Source organism: Rhinolophus ferrumequinum, chromosome 4 (genome assembly GCF_004115265.2).
Source record: "Rhinolophus ferrumequinum isolate MPI-CBG mRhiFer1 chromosome 4, mRhiFer1_v1.p, whole genome shotgun sequence".
Taxonomy (NCBI): domain Eukaryota; kingdom Metazoa; phylum Chordata; class Mammalia; order Chiroptera; family Rhinolophidae; genus Rhinolophus; species Rhinolophus ferrumequinum.
The window spans coordinates 27,850,904-27,873,934 of NC_046287.1; the positions used below are offsets into that span (position 1 = coordinate 27,850,904).

At 42.9% G+C, this 23,031-nt stretch overlaps 2 protein-coding genes across 5 annotated transcripts; one reads left to right on the forward strand and one right to left on the reverse strand.

Moving 5' to 3' along the window:
• Positions 1-1,274: 1,274 nt before the first annotated feature.
• Positions 1,275-11,203, reverse strand: LOC117021460 (ES1 protein homolog, mitochondrial-like). 2 transcript variants are annotated; one of them, XM_033104603.1, is made up of 4 exons: positions 11,061-11,203; positions 5,870-6,042; positions 3,996-4,196; positions 1,275-1,676 (listed from the first exon to the last, which is right to left on the reverse strand). In XM_033104603.1, exons 2-4 carry the CDS (start codon positions 6,009-6,011, stop codon positions 1,477-1,479), a joined length of 543 nt encoding a protein of 180 aa, XP_032960494.1. In that variant the 5' UTR covers positions 6,012-6,042; positions 11,061-11,203; the 3' UTR covers positions 1,275-1,476. The 2 variants fall into 2 exon arrangements, with proteins under 2 accessions (XP_032960494.1, XP_032960492.1); XM_033104601.1 differs by lacking the exon at positions 11,061-11,203 and adding an exon at positions 8,402-8,505.
• A 2,407-nt stretch (positions 11,204-13,610) lies between these two features.
• Positions 13,611-22,628, forward strand: CLN5 (CLN5 intracellular trafficking protein). 3 transcript variants are annotated; one of them, XR_004422826.1, is made up of 5 exons: positions 13,613-13,903; positions 16,649-16,814; positions 17,509-17,734; positions 20,277-21,177; positions 22,212-22,628. XR_004422826.1 is itself a non-coding variant. In XM_033104174.1 (4 exons), exons 1-4 carry the CDS (start codon positions 13,749-13,751, stop codon positions 22,226-22,228), a joined length of 564 nt encoding a protein of 187 aa, XP_032960065.1. In that variant the 5' UTR covers positions 13,611-13,748; the 3' UTR covers positions 22,229-22,628. The 3 variants fall into 3 exon arrangements, 2 of the variants coding, with proteins under 2 accessions (XP_032960065.1, XP_032960064.1); XM_033104174.1 differs by lacking the exon at positions 20,277-21,177 and having other exon boundaries at positions 13,611-13,903; XM_033104173.1 differs by lacking the exon at positions 22,212-22,628 and having other exon boundaries at positions 20,277-21,688.
• The last annotated feature ends 403 nt before the right edge of the window (positions 22,629-23,031 follow it).

Below are 23,031 nucleotides of genomic sequence, written 5' to 3' on the forward strand. Positions count from 1 at the left end.
CCCTTTGATGGAATGGGAGACTTAAAGCTGAGCCCGTTGTTTCTTCCCTCCAAGAGCCTGAAAAACAAGAACTGTGTGTGAGCTGTCTTACCCTGAGAAAGCCCAAGATGGGGGCTTAGACAGCTCTGATCTGCTGTCAGGTCATTGAGGCAAATGCTTGCTCTTACCCCTCCATTCCCTTGGAGACAGCAACAAAGGATGATGCCCGGCCCAATTTCAGTGTGATGGGCCCTGTGGGTAGGCAAGTGAGTACTCCACATGGATCCAGCCAGACCACCGGGGAGAACACCCACCCGGGACAAAGACCCCAGCTCCCTGAGAGAGGTTCGTTCCAGCTCCCTCTGGGTCTCTGCACGCTCAGCACATATCCTGGGCCCTGAGTCCAACTGCCTCAGTCACCAGACACAACTTTGCCAGCTCTGAGGAGCCCTCGTGCTGGCTATTGTTTATGTTTTGGAGAGTCCCAGGACCATGCACACATTTGGGTATTCGTGGCTCAGGTTTATTGTAGTTAAAGCATACATGACGGAATCAACAAGACAAAGACAGCAAAGTCTGGACAAATCCACACATCGGCCTCCGAAGCCCTCTCCCTCCAGTGAGGAGACACAGGAATGCTCCTTTCTCCAGCACAACAAAATTCAGTAAAGTGTGCACAATGTTTCTGGCCTGGGAAGAGACTCAGCACCCAAGGTTTTCATTAGTGGCTGGTCATGCAGGGATCCTCTGGCCGGCAACAATCATACCTCCAAACTCAAAGAAGGAAAGCAGGCGACCAGCATAATTCACATGGTTTGTACAGTCTAGGCAAACTGACCTGCTTTTATAAGTCAGGGAGTGGGTCCAGTGTCAAGTTCCCAGATGCCAGCCAAGGACCAACCTTATAAACAGGTCCTAATAAGAACAGCAGGCTCTGACTCACTAGGTTATCTCTTTTCGGCTCATTTTTTCCCATCCTGCAATGCCTTCCTTTCCTGTTTGTGTGGCTTTGTAAGGTAGAAAAATGATACAGAGAAGTTGGGCTTTGCCTCTACCTCAGGAATTGTCCCTGCTCGGCAGCAGTAAGCTCTGTAAGCTATGTGTTTCATCACAGTATTAACTAAAACTGATCCCGGGAGGCCAAGAGGTGTCACAGACCAAAAGGCTGGAATGATTTTCACCCAGGCATTTAAACGATAATATGTGAGTTTTAAAGGGAATTTTTATATATTAATTTTATAACAACTTGACTTGGAAGTCTTCATCTAAAACTGATATCACAGTCGGGTAAGTCCGACTTATGATACCTGGGACCACCTTAAGGTCTGTGATCACTTACGCGGGGAAACTTTGGGATCACTGAGTAAATGCTGGGCACCCATTCAAATCAACAGAAGTGTATTGAGGGCTTCACATGTGCCACAGGCCGTCCTGGGCGCAGGTGACAGAGCAGTGAACAAAATAGGCAACAACCGTTTAAAATCACGAGTTTACAATCTAGTGTGAGTAGAGAGACAAGCAAAACACGTTAGTAGGATGGGAAAGTGCCCTGCACCTATCTGGGTCCGTTGTGCTTCTGTCATTCATCCCCTGGTGGGAATGTGAGCTCCTGGAGGCTGTACTGGGTTCAGGGACCAGGGAATCCGAAGCAAGCGAACATTCCTTAACTTCCAGTGCTTCCTGGGCTATAATATAACCTGTGACAACAAAAGATTTGTGGCACTATAGAAACGTAGCTTCCTTGTCAATTCTGGCAGGACTTCCCTGAACAGAGCAAAGCTATAGCGAACCGAAGATAGGGGACCAAGTCACTGCTTTTCCTTCCAGCAGAGGTTTGCATGTGTGTGCAGGTATGTGCATGTATGTGCTCTCCTCCCACCAATATGAATCTACCATGTTTCCCTGAAAATAAGACCTAGCGGGCCATCAGCTCTAACGCATCTTTTGAAGCAAAAATTAATATATATAAGACCTGGTCTTATTTTACTATAAGACCAGGTATAATATAATATAACATAATATAACATAACGTAATATAATATAACACAATAAATATAATATAATATCAGGTCTTATATTAATTTTTGCTCCAAAAGACGCATTAGAGCTGATGGTCTGGCTAGGTCTTATTTTCGGGGAAACACGATATCAGCAACACGGAAGTTCATTAGTGAAATTGCTCCACTCTTCCTCCCTTCTCCTACCCTACATTAAAAAAATAGCATAGGAATAGTTCACAGAAAGTGGTAATTCAAAAGACATCCAACGCAAATGAGTGTTTCAGACGTAGCTATTCTACTCTGGCTTCCGCTAAACTCTGGGTGCCCAGGAGTTGATGGCTATATAGCACATCAAAATAATTTATGGTACATAATAACAAAAAAGGTATCATGGGGGTGGCCGGATGGCTCAGTCAGTTAGAGCATGAGCTCTTAAAAACAGGGTTGCTGGTTCGATCCCCACATGGGCCAGTGAGCTGCACACTCCACAACTAGATTGAAGGCAATGATCTGCCTCTGAGCTTCCGGAGGGGCGTCCGGATGGCTCAGTTGGCTAGAGCACAAGCTCTCAACAACAAGGTTGCCGGTTCAAATCCAAGATGGGATGGTGGGCTGCGCGCCCTGCAACTAAAGATTGAAGACGGCAACTGGACTTGGAGCTGAGCTGCGACCTCCACAACTAGATTGAAGGACAACGACTTGGAGCTGATGGGCCCTGGAAAAACATACATGTTTCCCAATATTCCCCAATAAAAAAATTAAAAAAAAAAAGAAAAACAAAAAAAGGTGTCATGACTTTATTGGAATCAAAGAACAGAATAAATACCTTCACAGAAATAATGAAGATTAGTCTCATTATCTAGTTCAGTAGCTGCAGAAATGAACATTCAGATATCATCATTCTCACTTAAAAAATTCTTCCTGCTTTTTGTTGCCATTATTATTAAAAAACAAGTCAACCCACCTCAATTACAGTTGGTGCCCACATAGAAGCCAACCTGGAAAGAAGTTCAGGGAAAAGCCTTTGGAACATCCCAGCGCCCATTTATTTGAAACATGGCATGAAAGGGTTGCTTCTGACTTTAAAAAATAAAAATGACAACATGCTTGTCTAGAAACCATTTATGTCTGAATAATCCAATGATGGTCCTTTCATCCTTGAGTCACGATCAGGTTGAAAGTACCTATCATCAAGTGATCGAGTATGCAATTCAATTGGATGGAGCTAAAATATTTTTACTTGAACAATGTCTTCTAAATAGTACAACTAATGCATCATTTTTCAAATACATTCTAAACCACCCCCCACCACTTTTCCTACTGCATCAATCATTTCACACAGAGGGGCCATACCATGAAAGTGCAGGTCCGCCCCATGTGTTGGTGGCATCCTGGCAGAATTCACTCACATCCTTGCAGCTGTGTTTGTGTCTAGGCTTTTTTTTATGGCAGTTGCTTGGTCTGCATCAGCAAACCTATCAGAACCGAAGATCTAACCGAGTGGGAGACAGCATTTTGTAGGCACCTGACAGCATGACTGTAAAGACAGTCACAATTATCAGCTCCCTTTGGCCTCTCAAACACTGCAATATGCAGGACGAAAGCTCACAGACACCGTGCCCTACGAAATCTGTTTCAATGTGAGGCTTCATCTAAATATCCAGTTAGCAAGAGAAATGAAGGCGGTATGTACTAGGATCAATAAGAAGTAATTAAAGCAAGCACAATTTGATCCATACAGCTGAATGATATGCAAGAGAATTGCTATATTGATATTTTTTTCTTACAGAGTAAGTCAGTATATTTTGAAAGAATCCACATTCTCTACGATTCAACGCCATCTGGTCTTATCACTTGAAACCATCGTCCTTTAGCATTCCCACCCCCATCCGAATGCCAATCATCAAATACCACAGCCCCATAATGAAAGCTAATTTGTTAAACTATCAGGAAAGCGGCTACATTTACATTCATCTGGAGGAAGGGAAGAAGGAAAGCACTGTAAAACCTGCTTACCTGACAGTAAGCTTTTCATCCTTTTCTTCCCCTTCCATCCACATTTTATGCTGACCCACTGTGACTTCACAAGCAGGAAGGTTTTAGCTGCCAGCACAGGGGAAATGTAGTACCAGCTGATGGGCTCCTTAGCACCGTGAGAAGCTTGACAGTCCTTTACAGAATGGTTGACAGTGCAGTTCTGGGCCACCCCAAGATTACCTGCAGAGACAGAGGACCCCAGAATTATTTGAAGCAGCTGACAAGAAGAACCTATGAACAATTAATTAATAAGCAAAGACTTGAGGCATATAAAAGCAATAACACATGATTAAAATGGAAAAATGGCATTTCTTTTAAGTCTTCTGGAGTTGATTAATTCATTAACTTTGTTTTAAAAAGTTAGCATAGCAACTCATATGAGATACCTCAAGGAAGGCCCAGCTACGCCCAGTCAACCAACAGAACCAGGAAAGATAATAGATTATGGTTTAAAACACTAAATTTTGGTGGTGTTTGTTGCATAGCAATAGATATTTGAACTCCTTTATATGTAAAATAGCACGGAGCAACCTATTTAAACATGTGTAAGTATCCACAAGCAACATGCTCCTGATCTAAAACAATGATTCCCGATTCTCATTGTGGAACATCTCCAAATTGCCCCCAAAATTTTCAAGAATATTGTAACGCTTAAAATAACCTTAAAATATAACTGATTTTATTGTTTAGTTTGGAAAAGATAAATATATTACACATAGCTCTTTATGAAGGGAATTTAAAAAAAGGAAAATTAAAAATATCGAAGACAATAATACTTGTAAGTCAATTTTTTACTTTGAAAGGTAGTCACCTATCTATGAATGATTCCTACACTGAAAAGGTCCAGAAACAGGCAACCTGCACTGTGATTTCTAGAGCCTCAAGGATTCAAACTGGGCTGCATGCCTCGTGCTGCCTGTCAACCTGGGAGCTGAAATCAGAATCTGCCTTATAACAAGATGTCCAGGTTATTCATATGCCCTTTAAAGTTAGAGACATACTGGTATAGATCAGTGGACCCCAAACTTGTCTGAGTATGAGAATCATCTAGGAATCTTAGATGACTTACCTTAGATGACTCCAGACCATACAGACACAGGCACTGATGGTTTTGAAGCCCACCTGGTGATTCCAGGTACAGCCAGGTCTGGGACCCACTGGACACTCTAGGTAGATGTCGTGCGGGGCGGCCTGTGGGGTCTCCAGTCCTGCTTCCCACATAAGAATGCAGGATGTGGCTAGGACAAAAAGGAACACCCACGGAGCCATAGATAGGGGAGTCATACCACTATAGTCTCACTGGTGGCACTATAGTCTCACTAGAGGCTGAAGCCACACGACCTGCAACCTGCTGTCCGCTTCTCTGCCTGCCAACCAACCGACTGACCAACCAACGCAGCTGCAGCAGTTATATCAGTGGCTAAACGGCTAACTGGTTACAGCTGACGGCCAACTAGCCACAGCTGACGGCCATTTACTACCAGAGCCAGCACCTTTCCACGTGAGGCCAAGAGCCTAGAAACTTCTCTTTGGGACTCCGTCCCCACAGTAGAGCACTGGTTCTCAAACTTGGCTGCATAGTAAGATCACCTGGGGAGCATCGAAACAAACTACTGTTTGTTACCACCCCCAGAGAGTGTGATGTTACCGGTCTCAGGTGTTACTCGAGCACTGGGAATTTTTAAAACTCTCCAAGCATGTGCAGCAAAGTTTGAGAACTGCAGACCTAGAGCCTGGCCCAGAGAGTTCAAAAGGGTAGCTGAGCCTGCACTACCCTTTCGAGAAGAGGGTTTTGAAGTCAGTGAGCATTAATTAAAATGAACAGTTGGCCTCACAGCTTTCAGCTAACTCACCGGGTATAATGACAGCATCAAGCTCCCTGAAGTTCAGGTCTGCCAAATTGTGTATGTCCCCGTGGACTCTCCTGGCACTTTCCTCCAGCACATTTCTCTTCTCTTCTGTTGGGCTCCCTTTCAAGTGATTAGCCATGTGCATCTGCTTGGTATTAGGAGCAAATTATCTTCACCTTCAAAAATAGAAATAAAAACAAATGATGTCATTGCCTCCATGAAAACGATCAAGCAAATCAATCTCAGAGCCAAAACCAGAAAGGAAAGTCAGAAAACCACTAAGTAATTCTGTAGGTCTTCAGGGCCAACACCAACAGCAAATATGAAAGCTGAATCTCAAGGAAGAAATTGCAGGGGACTTACAGAAAAAAAAAAAAAGAAAAAGAAAAAGAAAGTAGAGCTATAAATTAGCTTCCAGGAAGAAAGCAGAACAAAAAGAGGTTGGTTTCCAAATACATGTGTGTGTGTTCCTATATATGTATGTATCTATTTATATGCTTTTTAAAGAGAAGATCTGCTTTATAGATAGGAGCATAGAGGGCTCAAAAATAAGGGAGAATTGATGAAATCTACCCTTGAAACCTCTCCAAAGCAGTTCATTGTCAACCCTTGGTGCATATTAGAATCACCTGGATTGTTTGAGGCCCAAAAAGAGCAGTTATATAGGAATCTCTGGGAGTGAAGCACGAGCCTGGGCATTGGTGTGTCTTAAAATCTCTCCAAGTGATTCTATCATTTGTCAAGTTGGTAACCACTGATCTAAAGCAAGTGGGAGACAAAACTCCCAACCTCAGGGCTCTGAGCTAAAATCCCAGAAGCTTTAATATCAGAACCCAAAGCAGACTAGTTGGAAGCTCTCACCTGACCCACTTTCGCACATCCAGCCCCACCGAGCTCTGGGGGAACACCCCAAGTCTGTCATCAAAAACACCTGGAAGGGGAGGGCATCATTCCAGTTCCCCTGCTGCTAACCCTTGGATCCTGCAGGGGCACTGATCTGGGGAGACTTGAGGATTTGGAGGCAAGGAAGGGAGCTGGTAGGCACCTGTATACTGGGGGGGCCGTGGGTCATAGCTTTTTTACGGCCTTCTTTTCCACCCCCAATCTCACAGGTCCACTTCACCTGGAAGTGAAATGGCTGAGTCAAATGTTCCTTGACTTTCTGAGAGTGTCATTAGGCTAGAAAGCCTACGATCCTGACACTTAACCTCCTGTCACTAAACTCTGTATTTGATTAAAACATACATTAATATTCTCAACATTCTCTCTTTGCCATTTTTTGGTTTTATGTAATTAATATCTCCTATCTGTGATACATGTGAGAGATTGTAGGCACACACGTATACCATTAATAGTGAACAAACAGATCATTCTGAAGGGTGAGAAAGACAGAAGCAAAGAAACGTAAGACTGGATTTTAAACCAGTACTTCTGGAAACAGATTGTCCTGGAGTTGCTTCATGGAATTAATGGGATCCACCTGCACAAAGTGGACGTGAAGGTGAAACACACTTTCGACACTCACATGTCCCTTGGAACCTTTAACAAAGTGCTGCATTGTCATCAAGGGTAAACAAGTTCCTCTACCTCCAAGGGACTTCATGTCAAGGACAGAAACCTGGGTTCATTAAACAACAACCTAGAGCAGGTGGGACATTACCCTTCACCTACAGAAACTACTTATTGAACAAATGAATGAATAACAGCCACCTTCATTTTAATACCCCTCAAGTTAAACAGGTGCCAGGTTTAAATATTTCCCTGAGTTTTAGAGACAAGAGATGGGCTTTTAAGTTCCAACTCTTTAAATCACATATCAGTTCTCGGCACAACCAGCCCTCTATCTCACAGTGCCTTTCAAAAGCCACCTCATTAACATAAAGAAAGACACCTCTAACGCTCCTGTTACTTAGAAAATTGTGTGGGGTTTAAGAGCTCTGTGCCAGAAACAGAACAGAGACTAAACATATTAATCATAAACTACAATACCACAAATGGGCAGTTTCAGTTTGGGATGATGAAAATGTTCTGGAAATGGAGAGGGGTATGGTTGCACAATACTGTGAATGTACTTCAGGCCACTGAATCGTACACTTAAAAATGGTGAAGATGGTAAAATTTGTTATGTATATTTTGCTAAAAAGAAAAACAAAACAAAAAAAAAAAAAACAAAACAAAAAAACCCTGAACCCAAACCATGCTATTGACCAAGGGGCAGCAGCCTGGGGGTGTCTCTGAGGCTGCTGCAGGTGAAGCGTGGGCTGCCTCTGGCCTCAGCCCTGCTTTCAGCTTGGATGGCAGACGTCCCTAGCTACCCCCCATTTTTGTCTAAAGTGCAGTTCTGTAGCTGATGACCAAGCGGAGGGGATGGAGGGATGAGTGTTGGATACAGTTTAAAATTATAGAAGTAAACCCTAGGAAAGGAAAAAAATTACTGAGAAGTGTCTGTCCCCGGAATTCCACAGGCTACAGAAGAGGACGCGCCCTCCCATCCTTCCTCCCCCGCGGGAAGGCCCCAGGCTGTTTTGACCTAACCTCGCTGCCTCAAATGCACCGCCACGCAGAAATTTCGAGCACTTGGCTGCCACTGAAGACGCCCCACAGCCAGGAAGAGGCCATCGGCAGCTGAGCCTTGCAGCAGGATCCGGCGTCCGCGAGCTGCACCCGCGCGCCCCCTGGCGGCCCATAAGGTTCTACCGCTCAGCCGGGCGGGCAGCCCCACGGAGGGGGTGTTGGCCAGGGACACAGCCGGGTGGGACACACCACGCGCCGGCTGAAATTAGGGATCCCAGACCTAAGGAGGCCGCAGCTATTCTGTCCTTTCTGTTGGGAAGGAAGAGAGATCCTGCCAGGGCGCCATAAACCAGATTTTATTAACCAGCGACTTCCATTTGAAAATAATTTGTAAATGAAAGAACAAAGGAAAAAAAATGGATTATGCTCTTAACTGAACTACAGTAACTTTCATGCAACTTATTTCAAAAGAGAATATCAATATTTATATACAATAATTTTTAAATTGAGAAAAACACATTCTTAATTGTGTACAGATTTTTAAACTACTCGGCGCCAAAACTGGAAATCGAAGTGGTGTTTTGACAGAAAACTGAATGAGAGATGCTATTGCACTCTTTTATCTGCATCAGAGCTGAAGGACAAATAATTTCTTAGGACACTTAAAATGGAGAGAGGCTAAGGACCAGATACAACGTGGGCTGTAACTAAGGCCAGTGAAATGAGGCAGTCTTGGCTAATATGCAACTGCTCCTCATGATAGTTTGCATTTCAAAATATATCAAATTTTTAGAATGTCCAAATCTCCATATAAGCCTAGTTTTCTTATATGATCACAGGAAAGAAATAGCAAAGAATGTGGTTACATTGTTTAGCTAGGATGCACCCTAAGTTTCTTCTGTACAACTCCATATATTGACCAGATATTGAAAGAAATTTAGGCTTTTATTATGAAAGGGTGAAATCAGCAATCTTCATTAATTACATCTCTACTTGACCTACTGTATCTTTAAATTATTAGCCCTGTCTTCCTCCAACAAAAACTCACTAAGCCCTTCTTCTTATGTGCCAGGCGCTAAATAAAGCACTGCCTCGACTTTCAACAAGAAATCTATCCTTTTTAGCCTGGAGGTGGGATGCTTATGACCAACAAGCCATGGATAGAAGATTGCAAACCCATGAGGATGATTCTAGCCATTGACCCAGTAGCATATTTATTTACATGGCTGTCAGTGACGCCCACAGTTATAAAGAGGAAGTAAACAGGGTATCAACACCAGGCAGGAGAAAGATCAGCTGCTTGTGAATACACACCTGTATCCACCCGTATCTTTGAATAGGAAAAAGAGTGGGAAGGGAAGGGGAAGGGGAGAGGAGAGAGAGGGGGAGGGAAGGGGAGGGCAGGGGGAGGATGAGCAGGAGCCCAGTAATAGTGAACTTGAGAAACAAGACAACCAAATGCTTAGGAGCAGGCTCTGGGTGTGACTGCTGGGATCTGCCTTGTATGATATTGGGAAAGTTACTCAACATCTCTGTGCCTCTATTTCCTCAATCTGAAAGTAGAAGTAACACCCTTTCCATAGGGATGTGGGGAGGATGAAATATTGTAAATGTCAGCTGTGTCAACATCTAGTGTAGTTCCTCTTACTGAATGGTAGGTACTGTTTCATGTTGCTTGAATGCATGAAGAAAAGTTTTCATCCTGAAGCTGGTTTTCTTGAGAATATTAATAAACTGTTCACAACAGAAATAAAAAAATATATTCAATAAATATGTACAAGATTGTAAAGACTTAAGAGATTTAATGTAACACGTAAAAGAGTGTAAATCTACAATTACTTGATTTAGGAGTAGGGTGAGGTGTTAACCAATATAGGTCCACGGTTGGTTGGTTGTTTTACAGTATCACATATTAAGTAAAAACCCCCTCTAATTCCTTCAAGAGAATATTATAATTTTTAACTTTATTAAATTCACACTTGTTCTTTTAAATTATCTTTGACCTAAAATAAATTAAGCTGTAGGTAAGTGAAACTGCCAATAAAAATCTGAACACAGGACCTATATATGTATATACTTGATGTATTGTTTAAGCCAGTTAAGCATCTGTAAAACAGGTAACTGTACCCTGTTTCGTAGGCTTTGGGGAAAGAGGGAGGTGTTAATGTTTTGATTAACATCAAGATATTGTTAACCTCTAGCATTAAAATTAGTGCAGAAAATTAGTGTGTCCAGAGCAGGGGTCTCTTAACCTTTTTTTGTGTTCCCTAGGCCTCTGTGGCAGCCTGGTGAAATCCCGTCTCAGACTAATGTTTTTTAATGTCTAAAATAATAATTAAAAAACCATCGGATTGTAAGTGAGAAAAATTAGTTTGGACTGTAAAAATATGCCCTGTCATTCATGAACCTGGAAAAAATGGCAGATAAAAACCAGTTGCAAAATTAGCAGATAACAATATTTCTCCCCAAACACAGTAAAACAATTGAGTTGTAAAGTGTCAATAACAACCTCCTGCTCAATCTCTCTGTCTCTCTCTGTCTCTCTCTCCCTAAAGTGTTGTGTTCAGTTCTGAAAACCTCCTACTTTCTGACTCACTCAGAAAATTTCTCTAAAATTAAAGACTTTGAGAGACTTTGCCATTTTAAATTATATTATTATAGTAAGAATGAAATATCTTACCTTTGCCCAGAGAATCTCATTTACTTGACAGAGAAGCAGCCTCAATGTACAACCTTTACAACCCAGGTGCAGAGCTTCAAATAAGGGGTCCCTAGACAGACACAAAATTCTACCTTTACTTTAACTTCATAGTTTCCAAGAAAATACGACCCTGGGTCCACTTTGTAGTCTAGACTACACATTGACCCTGCGTGTTGACACACAGCCTTGCTTTGCTTGGAGCCTACCAAAATACTGTTCATTTAAATTTCACCTAAACCCCACCCTACCTCAGAATCTATCTTTTCCCTTGTTTGGGGAGACGCCACGCAGTTCCTCTGGTGTGCAGTCTCCCACATTGCAATGGTTGATAAACCTGCTTTTATCACACTGCAGGAATGTTCCTGCATAGTGACCTCAGACTAACTGGGCAAGGACCCAAGGGAAACCACCTGGGTTAAAACTCAGTCTATGGATGGACCCTCAAGGTTTAACAACCATGGGGTAGAGAGAAGCAACCAGTGCAACGAGGGATCAGGCAACAAGAATCTACAAGCATCTTTAGCGTGGGTTGCTGGGGTCGTAGCCAAGAGGAGCAGAAGGCAGAGCCAGACCACAGTAGATGGGAGCAACTCAGACACCGAGTTAGAGTTCATATGAGGAAATACTTTCTCACCATTAGAGCTTCAGACCCAGGAGAGGAGATCCCAACCACCCACCAAGGTCGATCTGAAGCCTACTTTTGTAGCTCTGGGAAGTCCTGAGAAGGATGGGAAATTCCACTGTGGCCCTCGAGTGTATGGTGCCATGATTTGTAAAAGCTGTAATGTTGCTTTTAGTTGTAAACCATGCTCAAGCTTAAGCTCTAGTCCACACCAGATCCTGCAGCTGCCCTTCAAACATTACATTTCAGCTTTCCTGGTTAGGATGTGTTCCCCTCTCATCTTGAGTGGGCCTTAGAAGAGGCCAGTTTAGCCTAGATGATTTTGAACTGGAGTGGGATTCGGAGGGCTAGGACTGGAGCCACCTAAATGCTTAGATAAGTGGGTGTTAAAATGGAGCCCTGCCTGAACCCCCGGAGCTCCCCAACCTGGTGCAGCAAATGGGCAAAGGTATGGGAAGCAGGGAGGAGAACTACTTGCCATCAGCCCTCAGAAGGCCTGGCAGACGTGGGGAAGCCACTGACACCACCAACCCCCTTCCACCCATCCACAAGTCGTGGTGGTCAACTCTGGCCATTGCAGCCATCTCAGTTATTCCAATATAATTACAAATATGATGGTTTACTTGTGTTGTGGGTGAAGTGAAGGTGTCAGAAAGCTCTGGTCTAAGAGCTCAGCAGGCTGGTCTCTTGTGAAACAAATAACTGTAGGTGGCAACGCCTTTGATGTTCTATTTAGAGACATAAGTCAATATCTGTGCCTAACAGCATGGTAGGCCAAAGCAGGATGGTTGATCCCATTGTTTCCTTGAGGTGCTTGACAGGTCCAAGAGAGAGTAATGTAGGATCTTCCTCCCCACTTAAGTGGTAGGTAGATCCAAACAAGGAAGAACACCTTGGGAGGGGGTGTGCATTATATAGCGCTTAGAGTAGTGGCTTGGGCTATATATATATATTGTTACTGTTGGCCATTGTTATCACTGGCTCAGGTCTGGAGAGGACAAGTCATTCCCCCCCGTCATGCAGGGTGTCGTGCAGGGTGTCAGGCTGGGTCTCTGGTCCCACTCCCCACATAAGAACGCAGGACCTGGTGAGGCCAAAAAGGAACACCCACAGAGCCATAGGTATGGGAGTCATACCACTATAGTCTCGCTGACAGCTGGGTTGGAGACACAGGAAGCAGGAGCCACACAATTCTCAACCCTCACTGTGCCGCTTGCAGGCTCAGCCACCATCTTCTTGCTAGTCCCCTATTTTCTGCTAGCGTAGCGACGGCTGTTATACTAGTGGCCAATGGCTCACTGGTTACCGCTGACGGCCAACTAGCCACAGCTGATGGCCATCCAGTCACAAATGATGGCCATTTACTACCTGAGCCAGCACCTTTCCACGTGAGGGCGAGAGCCTGGAAACTGCACTCCTGGCTCTGTCCCCACACCCCCGTTATTGTCTTCCTTGTTGCACCCGCCACTCCAAAGAAAGATTCTCCTTCACTCAAATGTGTGCTATCACCTAGTTTGGACCCAGTGGGGCGGGGTAAGACGAGTTCTGTGTTAGGCGCCCAAAGCTGGATTTGTTTGTTCCTCTGGTTTGGTTTTCGCGGCTGTTGGTGGGGGGGAGGTTAGAAGAAGCTCCAAGGAAGAGGTGATCTTTAAATCCAGGCGTGAGGCGAGAAGACCTAGGCATTACGAATCTGTCCGAGAAAGAAGAGGCCCTAAGGCACGAAGGAGAGCGTTGGGGTGCTGGACCCAAGCGTCTTCCTGGCCGGCAAAGTTTGGAAGCCACCCAAGTGCTGGTCGCTGGGGAGAAGGGAGGACAAGGCCGCGCCAAGACCCGCCGCCTTGCTTCCTCACGCACAGGAACGCATCCCGCGCCGGGAGGGACAGAGTATTCGGCGCGGGCGCGGGACAGAGGGCCGGACCCGTGGGCCGACCGAGGCCAGTGTCCCGGGTTCGCGCGGGCGGGGCAGTGGCTCCGCGCATGCTCCGCTCGCTGGCCCTCCGCGGTCGCCGGGCTCGGGAGGCGCCGGTAGCACCGGGAGCCATCACATGGCGCAGGCGGGGAACACTGGCCCAGGGGCCGGGGGCCATCGCGGCGCGGGCGCGGCCCTGCGGGGCGCGCCTTGGCTCTGGGCCCTGGCGCTGCTCTGGCTGGCGACAGCGGCGGGCGTCCCCTCCCGGCGCCAGTGGCCGGTACCCTACAAGTGAGTGCGCGCGGGCGCGGCGGGGCGTGCAGGCGCCTGCTTGGCCGGGGTCGGAGGGGACGGTGCCGGGGGAGGTGGGGGGACCCGCGCCCCAGCGCGGGCCTTGTTTTCCGGGTCACGCGGCCGTGCGGAGGCGGCGCCAGGCGACACTAAGGGCGCGGTGTAGAACGAAGTTGAGAGGTCGGGAGTGGCAGCTGCTTGTTGCGCGCCGTTCTTCGTCTCGGGACACTTGAGCCAGTGACGAAGTGACCTAGGCTTAGGGCTGACATGAATTATGGAAGAAAAAGGGAGCAGTGTTATTTTATCGCGTGACTTTTAGACTGAATAGTGTGGGGAGACCTAGTTTCGCATGTAGTACGTCATGCACCATCATCAGTTATCATGAATGCGTATTAACCTTTGGTAGAATTTACGGAATGACCAACTCGCCTTGTTTCGCCGGGACTTCCCGTTTTGGATACCAAAAGTCTCCTGTCCCGGGAATCTCCCGCTCCCTCGACCCCGGGCAAACCAGGAAGGCTGGTGACCTCGTTTGTCCACTATTTTTAGCCTGGAGGTAGGACTCTGGTCGAAAACCAAGGACGGAGACTGCAAACCTGTGAAGCTGATTCCAGCCTTTGATCTAGAACAGTATCTACAGGGCTTGACACTGCCAGAGGGCTACACAGAAAGAAAACTGTCAACATCACGCAGGGGGAAGGCCAGCAGCTTTCGAAAACGCACAGCTATTTTGGATGACGAAATAGTGAGATGGGAGGCAGGATAACCTAGTGGTCCGGAGCGAGTTCTGGGCTCCGACTGCTGCAGATCAAATCACGCTTCACCCCTGACTAACTGTGTGATCTTGGGAAAGTTACTCAATATCTCTGTGCCCGTATGTCCTGAGTCAGAAAGAAGAAAGTAGTAGCACTTACCTCAGGTTTGTTGGGAGGATTAAATCTAGTACATGCCAGCTACTGTCAAACCTGGATATTAGTGTATTCTGCTCACTGTATAGGTTTGCACCACTTCCTTCTTTTGCTTGATAAACACGAGAAGTTTGGGGTTGAAGCTGGTTTTCTGGAAAATGTTAATAAAATGTTCATAAGAAGTAATAATTAAATATGCAGTAAAACAAGGAAGAGATTGTAAATCCAAAACCATTTGACTTAAGGGCAAGATACTGACTATGACGTCTTATGTTTAAGTTTCAAGTATTAAGTATATGTCTCCATCTAATCCCCTCAATTGAGTATAATAAAATTTATCCCTTTTAAGTTCATAAGTTCACAAATTATGCTTTAGAAATTACCTTTGATCTAAAATATTTTGCTGTGGGCAGGTGAAACCTATATATATAGTTATGCTTTTATTTAAATCAGGTAAGCACCTATAACAGGTAAGTATACTTAAATCTCGTAAGTTTTCGGGAAGGTCGTTAATATTTTTGGTTAACATCAAGATTTTGTTAACTTTGTAAAGGGGAAATTTTTCTTGTTGTGTTAGGATTGTAAAACAATAGATCCGGCTAGAACCTTAGGGATATAGGCTTCTTAGAGGACAAATACAGGCAGCCTGGTTCTCTCTTTCATCTTTGTCTCCCAGTGTCTAGTATGGATGGTGACCAGTGTCTGTTGAGCTGAAAATTCAACCGTAGTCCTGTCGCCCTGGCCATCTCAGCTGCCTTCTTTCCTTGTTGCATTATTGCAGTAACCTCCTAACTGACCTCTCAGACTTAATTTGGCCTCTTTCCCCACTCTCTTTTAATTCATGAAATAAGGTTTATTGTATAGCAAATTCAGTTACATCAGATCTGCTTCTTAAAATTCTTTAAGCTCACTCTTGGGCTCAGACCTCCCAGTTGTTGGACTTCGGGGGCTGTGGTTCTCACTGTATTAGTGCAGTGAAAGTCCCTGCCTGCTTCCCCTCTCACCACTGCTACCTTAAAGCCTAAGTGCCAGTCTTCTGTACCTGAGACTCTTCCAACATGCCGTGCTTGTCTTGTAATACTCAGTAGTGTTTTCTCTCCTTTTCTGTCCTAACCTTCGAAAGTATTTTAAAAACCTACACCGGGCCTTCATCTCTTTCTTTGCCCTCCCCATCCCCACCCATCCACACAGGTAAAATTGTATCCCTCTCTTGTGCCCATAGGACTTTGTATATCTCTTTGGTTTAGCACTTACCACACTGCACTTCATTATTTAACGTCTTCCCAGTCCCCACCCAGAGCTCCTTGAGGAAGGGAACATTATTATAATTTTGTTTCCCTTCTTCCTAGTATGTCCTACACATATGGGGTAGATCCTCAATAAACATTGGTTTAAGGAATGTTGGTTAATTACTAAGAAAATATGTTCTATTTAATCATGATTATCTTTGAATAATCTTAGTGTATGGACTGTTTGGGAAATTAAGTATCATTTGAAAAATATTCCTTTATTCAGTAAGTATTTGTCTACTAAATAAGATCTGGAGCTATAAAACATTTTAAGATATGGTTGCCGTCTTCCAAATTCTCACAGTGGGATCAGGGAACAGGGAAGTAGGCATTTATCAAAGTGCTTTTAATGTGTAATTTGCTACTAAATACATCTTTGGAGTTTGTTCACAGGATAACAAATAAAGTATATTTATACGCTATGGGCTGAGCTTTGAATGTTTTCTCTAAAAATGTTATTGACAGTGAAATGCAAATCTGGATTCTAAAATGTGTGAGAACCAAATTCCTATTAGAATCTAAGTTGATGGTTTCTTTTTCTTTATTAGACGATTTTCCTTCCGTCCGGCACCAGATCCTTATTGTCAAGCTAAGTATACTTTCTGTCCAACGGGCTCACCTATCCCCGTTCTGAAGGATGATGATGTCGTTGACGTCTTTCGGTTACAAGCCCCAGTATGGGAATTTAAATATGGAGACCTCCTGGGACACTTGGTAAGGATGTGTCTTGACCTTACAATGTTAATTAATAAAATGATGTCATTATTGAGTGGATTTGAGGGAACAGTCACTATTCAAATGGCTGATTTTAGATCATGTTTATTGGTTTTCCTCTTAATGTATTTAAAGTGAGTAGTCAAAAAGAATATTATCAGGGTTTGTGATCCTGACAATAACAAATGCAATTGCTCTAATCCCTTTTAATATTCCGAATCCAAACCCAACTCCTGTATCCAGCTGCGAGAGAGTAAGAAAGGAGGACGTGCAGAGGAAGGAACAAGGCAGGCAGGAAGCACGTCTTCGTTTCCGGGCCCTGCTGTGTGCCCTTTTCCTAGGTTAGCTCACCATGGAACCTCTCCTCACCTGGGTGGCACATAGACTTCCTTCCTGGGACTGTGGCATGGAGGCTTCTTGTACTCATTCTAAGATGTAAGGAAATTATGAACATGTCCACGTAGCCTACGTCCTTCCTATTGAAATGAGCTGCAGTGGCCAAAACCAGAGAGGGTGAGGGCCTGGCATCCGAGGAGCCACGCAGTGCACACGAGAATAGCGACATGAAGGAAGGAACAGCTGAGCAGTTGTTCTACTTGATAGGCAGTTGGGGTTCATCATATTTTCTCTCACCTGGTTCCTGGACCAGTGGTGGCCTCACAGATACTTTTATACATGTATGGTCTTTACACAGAAAATTATGCACGATGCGATTGGATTCAGGAGCGCTTTAACCGGCAAGAACTACACAATGGAATGGTATGAACTTTTCCAACTTGGAAACTGCACATTTCCCCATCTCCGACCTGAAATGAATGCCCCTTTCTGGTGTAATCAAGGAGCTGCCTGCTTCTTTGAAGGAATTGACGATAATCACTGGAAGGAAAATGGGACATTAGTTCAAGTAGCAACCATATCAGGTAAGTTGAAAAAATATGGCAGTATTTGATCATTCCATTAATATCTAAAGATAAACATTTTCATGGAGGCATTTCCATGCTGTACTTTATAGGGGTCAATGTATAAAATATACTTCTGGAACCACTAACCTTTGACCCAAATTCTTATTAAGGCAAAACTTTATGTATAGGTGATGAGTAGTTGACCTCCTCTATTCCCATGGTGAAAATGAATGAAAAAACACTCTGCACAATTTAAGTGGACTTCTTAAATAATAGAGGATAGTCCATACTATACCTGAAAAAATAAGTGATTGAAGGACCTGTTAAGTGTATCTGGAAAGCTTTTAGTGATGATAAACTAAAATGTTTTTGTGTCGAGAAATAATAGCTGTCACTCCTGTGGACTTACTCTGGGCCTGGCAGTGTTCTGACTTACATAAATCACATCATTTATCATCACAACCATCCCAATAATAGTTGCTATTATTTTCCCCATTTTTTTCAGATGGGGAAACTGAGGAACAAAGAGTTAAAAAAGTCTCAACTAAGGAAGTGAGACTCTAATCTTGGCAGTCAAGCCCTATTGGCCATTTTCTTAACCACTTTGCTACACTGCCTCCCAAAACATACATGATCTTATTTGAGGCACCTTGAGCAATTTAAATATTTTATCTCTTTGAGATTTTTTGTTCTTTTGGATGTGTAATATTTGAAAGTTGCCGAAACAGTTACGTTGCATTTAGTTCATGATGAAGAAAGTTGTTCAGCAGAACTTTTTTCAGAAACTGGTTACGTGACCTTGGTCACATTTTACCTCATTGATTGCCTCGTGTGTAGATTGGGGATGAGGCTACCACTGCTTTTAGAGGTAGGGAGTTTGCGCACGTCATTTATAGAGCTCTACATTATAAACTGTCGTTCTCCAAAAAATGGAAACATAATGAAAGTACTGGTTGTGATAGGAATTATTCAGTGAATCACAGGATTCAAAATTACCATGCTTCCCACTTGTAGAGCTCTTTACAAAGCATTGTGGAGAATGTTCAGTGGGGAGGATAAGATGCCCTTCTTTTTACAATTAAGGAATTGAGGTTCAGCCAGGTGGCAGGACTTAACCTGTCTCGTAAGGTCACAGAGCTGGATGTAGAACCAGGAATAGCACTGGCGTCTCTTAAATCTGAGGGTCTTTTAACTCTGCACCGTGCTATTTTCTTCTATCTTATTGATGTGCCCCAAACCATCCCAACAATGTAAAAGTCCCTCTCTTTTAACAATGTTTGGCATAGTAAGTAGCTACTCTTTCATTCTAGGCCAGCTCACATGTCTCATTTCTCTGTTTCCACCCACCTCATTATCTGAAAATCCTTCCTTCTGACATAAATGTATGAACATATGAACAAGTGATCACTATTTTCTGTGTTTGTAATATTCCAGTACTTAAATCTTTTAAGTTATCCATCTGCCTTGTGATTAATCCTGTTCATTGACCTTTATTCATGTATAAAATAGTGTTTAGAAGCATGCTTGTCTCTTAATTACAGCACTGGCTTTTCCAAGTTGAAGAAAACGAGGAACAGTATCCCCCGTTTTAAGAAAACAGGTGTTATATTATTGCACAATTTTAATTCCGTAAAAATTGATCAAGGCAGCCACTATATTCTTTTATAGCACATGAAGTACTGAGTTTATGGACTCAAGTTGGGGCACACAATGACAAAGTGAAATGTTGGGGCCGAACCCTTTTATTTTAGGCATTATAAATACCCAGATGAGGGTGTATCTGTGCAAAGCACAGTGTTAACATTTTGAGAGGTTTTTCTGCTCTGGTACAAGGTGGTAGGAGAGAGAATTAGCTGTCTAGGAGTCCGTATAGTCCATAAACTTGGCCAAAAACATTTCCCATTTTAGTGGATTCACTGGAAGAATTTGTGTGGTGGAGAGAAAGGTGTAAGTAGTATCCCAAAAGGTGCAAGTACAGGGAGAAGGACATACTGGATAGTCAAGGGGGATGGATGGGTACAGAGCTTCCTCTGATCAGCTTAGTGGACGGTGTTCTCCTCTAGAGCTGTTCCTCAGGCAGCCATTCATACTGTCCATGCACCATGCTTGGCAATAGGAAAGCTCTGCATTTCACCCCGCTCAGGGCCTCTTACACTGACTTTGACCCGCTCACTCTTAACTCTTCCACAATTTTTTCTTTGCTTTTTCTCTTTTGCCTCTGAATCCAAGATTTGTTGAGTGGGGTAAAGGAGGAGGGCTTCTGCATGTGTATAATTTTGCTTTTGACTATAGCTGAAGAAATCCCTTTATGTGATTATAGAATTAGTACACAAGATTTCTCTTTATCACTTATTATGTTATGTATGTTTACAATTCAAAAATATCCTGTGCCTTGAAAAATGGAATAAAAATCGACGGCTTGGATTTCTAATATGAGATGCGGGTTTGGAAATTCAAAAACTAGTGTTTATTCATGTCCATTCATGGCCTTAATCTGGTTAGAACGTTTTAAACTAACATGATTAGCTTTGATAGTCACATAATTTTTTTTTTTAACTAGGTAACATGTTTAACAAAATGGCAACGTGGGTAAAACAGGACAATGAAACTGGGATTTATTATGAGACATGGACTGTCCGAGCCAGCCCAGAAAAAGGGGCGGCGACATGGTTTGAATCCTACGACTGTTCCAAATTTGTGTTAAGGACGTATAAGAAGTTGGCTGAACTTGGAGCAGAGTTCAAGAATATAGAAACCAACTACACAAGAATATTTCTTTACAGTGGAGAACCTACTTATTTGGGAAATGAAACATCTGTTTTTGGGCCAACAGGAAACAAGACTCTTGCTTTAGCCATAAAAAGATTTTATTACCCCTTCAAACCACATCTGTCAACTAAAGAATTTCTGTTGAATCTCTTGCAAATTTTCAATGCAGTGATTATACACAGACACTTCTATTTGTTTTATAATTTTGAGTATTGGTTTTTACCTATGAAATTCCCTTTTATTAAAATAACATATGAAGAAATCCCTTTATATAACAGAAACAAGACACTCTGGTTTATAAAACCTTAATTCTACTGCTTTTTTTCCTTCTACCACCAGCAGATCAATTTTCCAGGAAGTGTTTTTTACATTTGTGTTTCTTCGGCCTTTCTTCGGTAAGGCAGAAAGGTAAAATGAAGATGGACAGAATTGCTGCATAATAATTAACTCAGGAATTGTTTTGGAAAGTTGAAACTCTTACAATGTTGGCCAAAGTGAGCACGTTACATGATCTTGATTTAATCTCCAAGGCTGTGTTAATACAGAGCATTATTATAGTTTATATCAGCTATATAGGCTTTTTGGACCCAACATTTTAAAATTGTGGATACCATGTGCCAAGATTTTAAAGTGTGCCAAGATTTTAAAATTACCCTCGGTGACATTTTCATGGTGGGAGATACCTTCTTCTGGTACGGTACTTATAGGTTTTTCATTTAAGTACTTTTTGGTAGTTTAGACTGACTTTATGGCTCTTACAATTTTTGAAACTGTACTGTTTGTTTTTGTTCCATTCACTTAACCTTAAAGACTAATTTGGACACCATAGCTAGAGTGGTTGTGCTTCCAGATGTAGTAAATACATTGATGAAGACCACAAGTTTCTGGCTAGTGTTTACTTTGAGCTGGCAGCACAGTGTTTCTGTAGTTCTTCAAACATGTAGGGCGGGGAAGTATCTGACTGCAGACACATCTGGGTGAATAGGTGCCCTCTGACTCCTTCACTGTTCTTGGGAGTCCTCCCTCCGCCCACGAAAGCTGCCAGCTTCATGTTAGAAGGTAAACTGTCCAGAGAGAGGACACGTTTGTCAAGGACCTCCAAGTAGCTGTGCTTCCATTGGGCCATCAAACAAGGTTAGGAGGACCTTTAAGTGTTTGATGATCAACCGAACACATGAACAGGTTTCTATTCATGGGCAAAAAACACCAGTAAGATGATGAAGCAGAGACCAGAGGAAAAGAAAACCAGTGTTTAATATTTACTGTACCAAATATATATTGTTTCTACTAACACTTGAGTGCTTCCTCAGAGGTTAGTACATGATCATTGAGCTCTCATAAAAAGCCTAAGTATAGATACTATTTATCTGATGCAAATGAGTCAGTTGGGGCTTAGACAGGTTACGTGACCTTTCCACAGCTACCCAGCTAGTGGTAACAGAGCCACATTTTCAACCAGCCTCTACTGACTGAAGGAGATGCATGTCAAGCCAGCTTTTCAGCACGTGTCAGTGTGGTCCTCAGACAGTGCCTGCTTCCTGTGTTACTAACACCATATGTTATGGCCTGTAGGAGATAAGGACAGATAATGACAGCAAACATTTAAAAACTTAAAGCAAGTTGTTGGAGTAATTTTCTGTTGAATCTAATAGAAATTGGTGCTTGTATTTTGTATGTCTTTTGTCTGTCTAGGAATTCATTTTTATTGTATTTTGCAAAACTATAGGTACTACCACAGTCTGAAAATAAATTCAGCCCTTTACTATACAGACAGCTTGAAAACCTGCAGTTCGGCTTACTGCACAGAGGTTCAGTCTTGCTCAAGCACACTGGGAGAACTTGGATCTTTGCATTATCGCCATCTAGTGGCTAAAGTTGGACAATCCTAACTGCTACTGGATTCTTGGGAAAACAGATTTTGGATTTACTGAACTGCATTGGAGTAACAAGCAAAAACTCGTGTGCCAAGTTTGTGTTAACTGTGAATCACAAAACTTGGTTCCATAGCTAAGACAACTGAGGACATCTGTACATGGAACTTGAATTTTAAAGCAGGATTCTAATAGTTATGTTACAAAAGCATTCAGGATTTTTCCTTTTTTCTAGACTTAGGTGACTACAGCACAGAGAGCATGGCATTCATGTAAGTGAATACTGAAGAACTTACTAAACCTGTCAACAAATTACAAGATGAAGTAGGGCTTTCGAGTAGCAGTGCTTCAAGAATATGGTGTCAAAATGGGAGTTGGGAAAACAAAACATGGCCAGGCAGGAATCTGCCAATTAAATTTTGTGGACTTTTGAACTACTGTGTAACTTCTATGTGATTTCTATTTTTCTGTTAAGTTGTATCAAATTTCCTCTATTTCTAAGATAAACAATGTTATTGAAGTTTGAATATTAGGGTTTTACAATAAATATATCCTTGTTAATTAATTACGACTAAGTATTAGGTAAGTATACCCTATAGAGGATGCCAAAAAAAAATGTACACATTTTAAGAAAGGAAAAAATGGTATTAAAATTGTAATAATAGATACTGATAA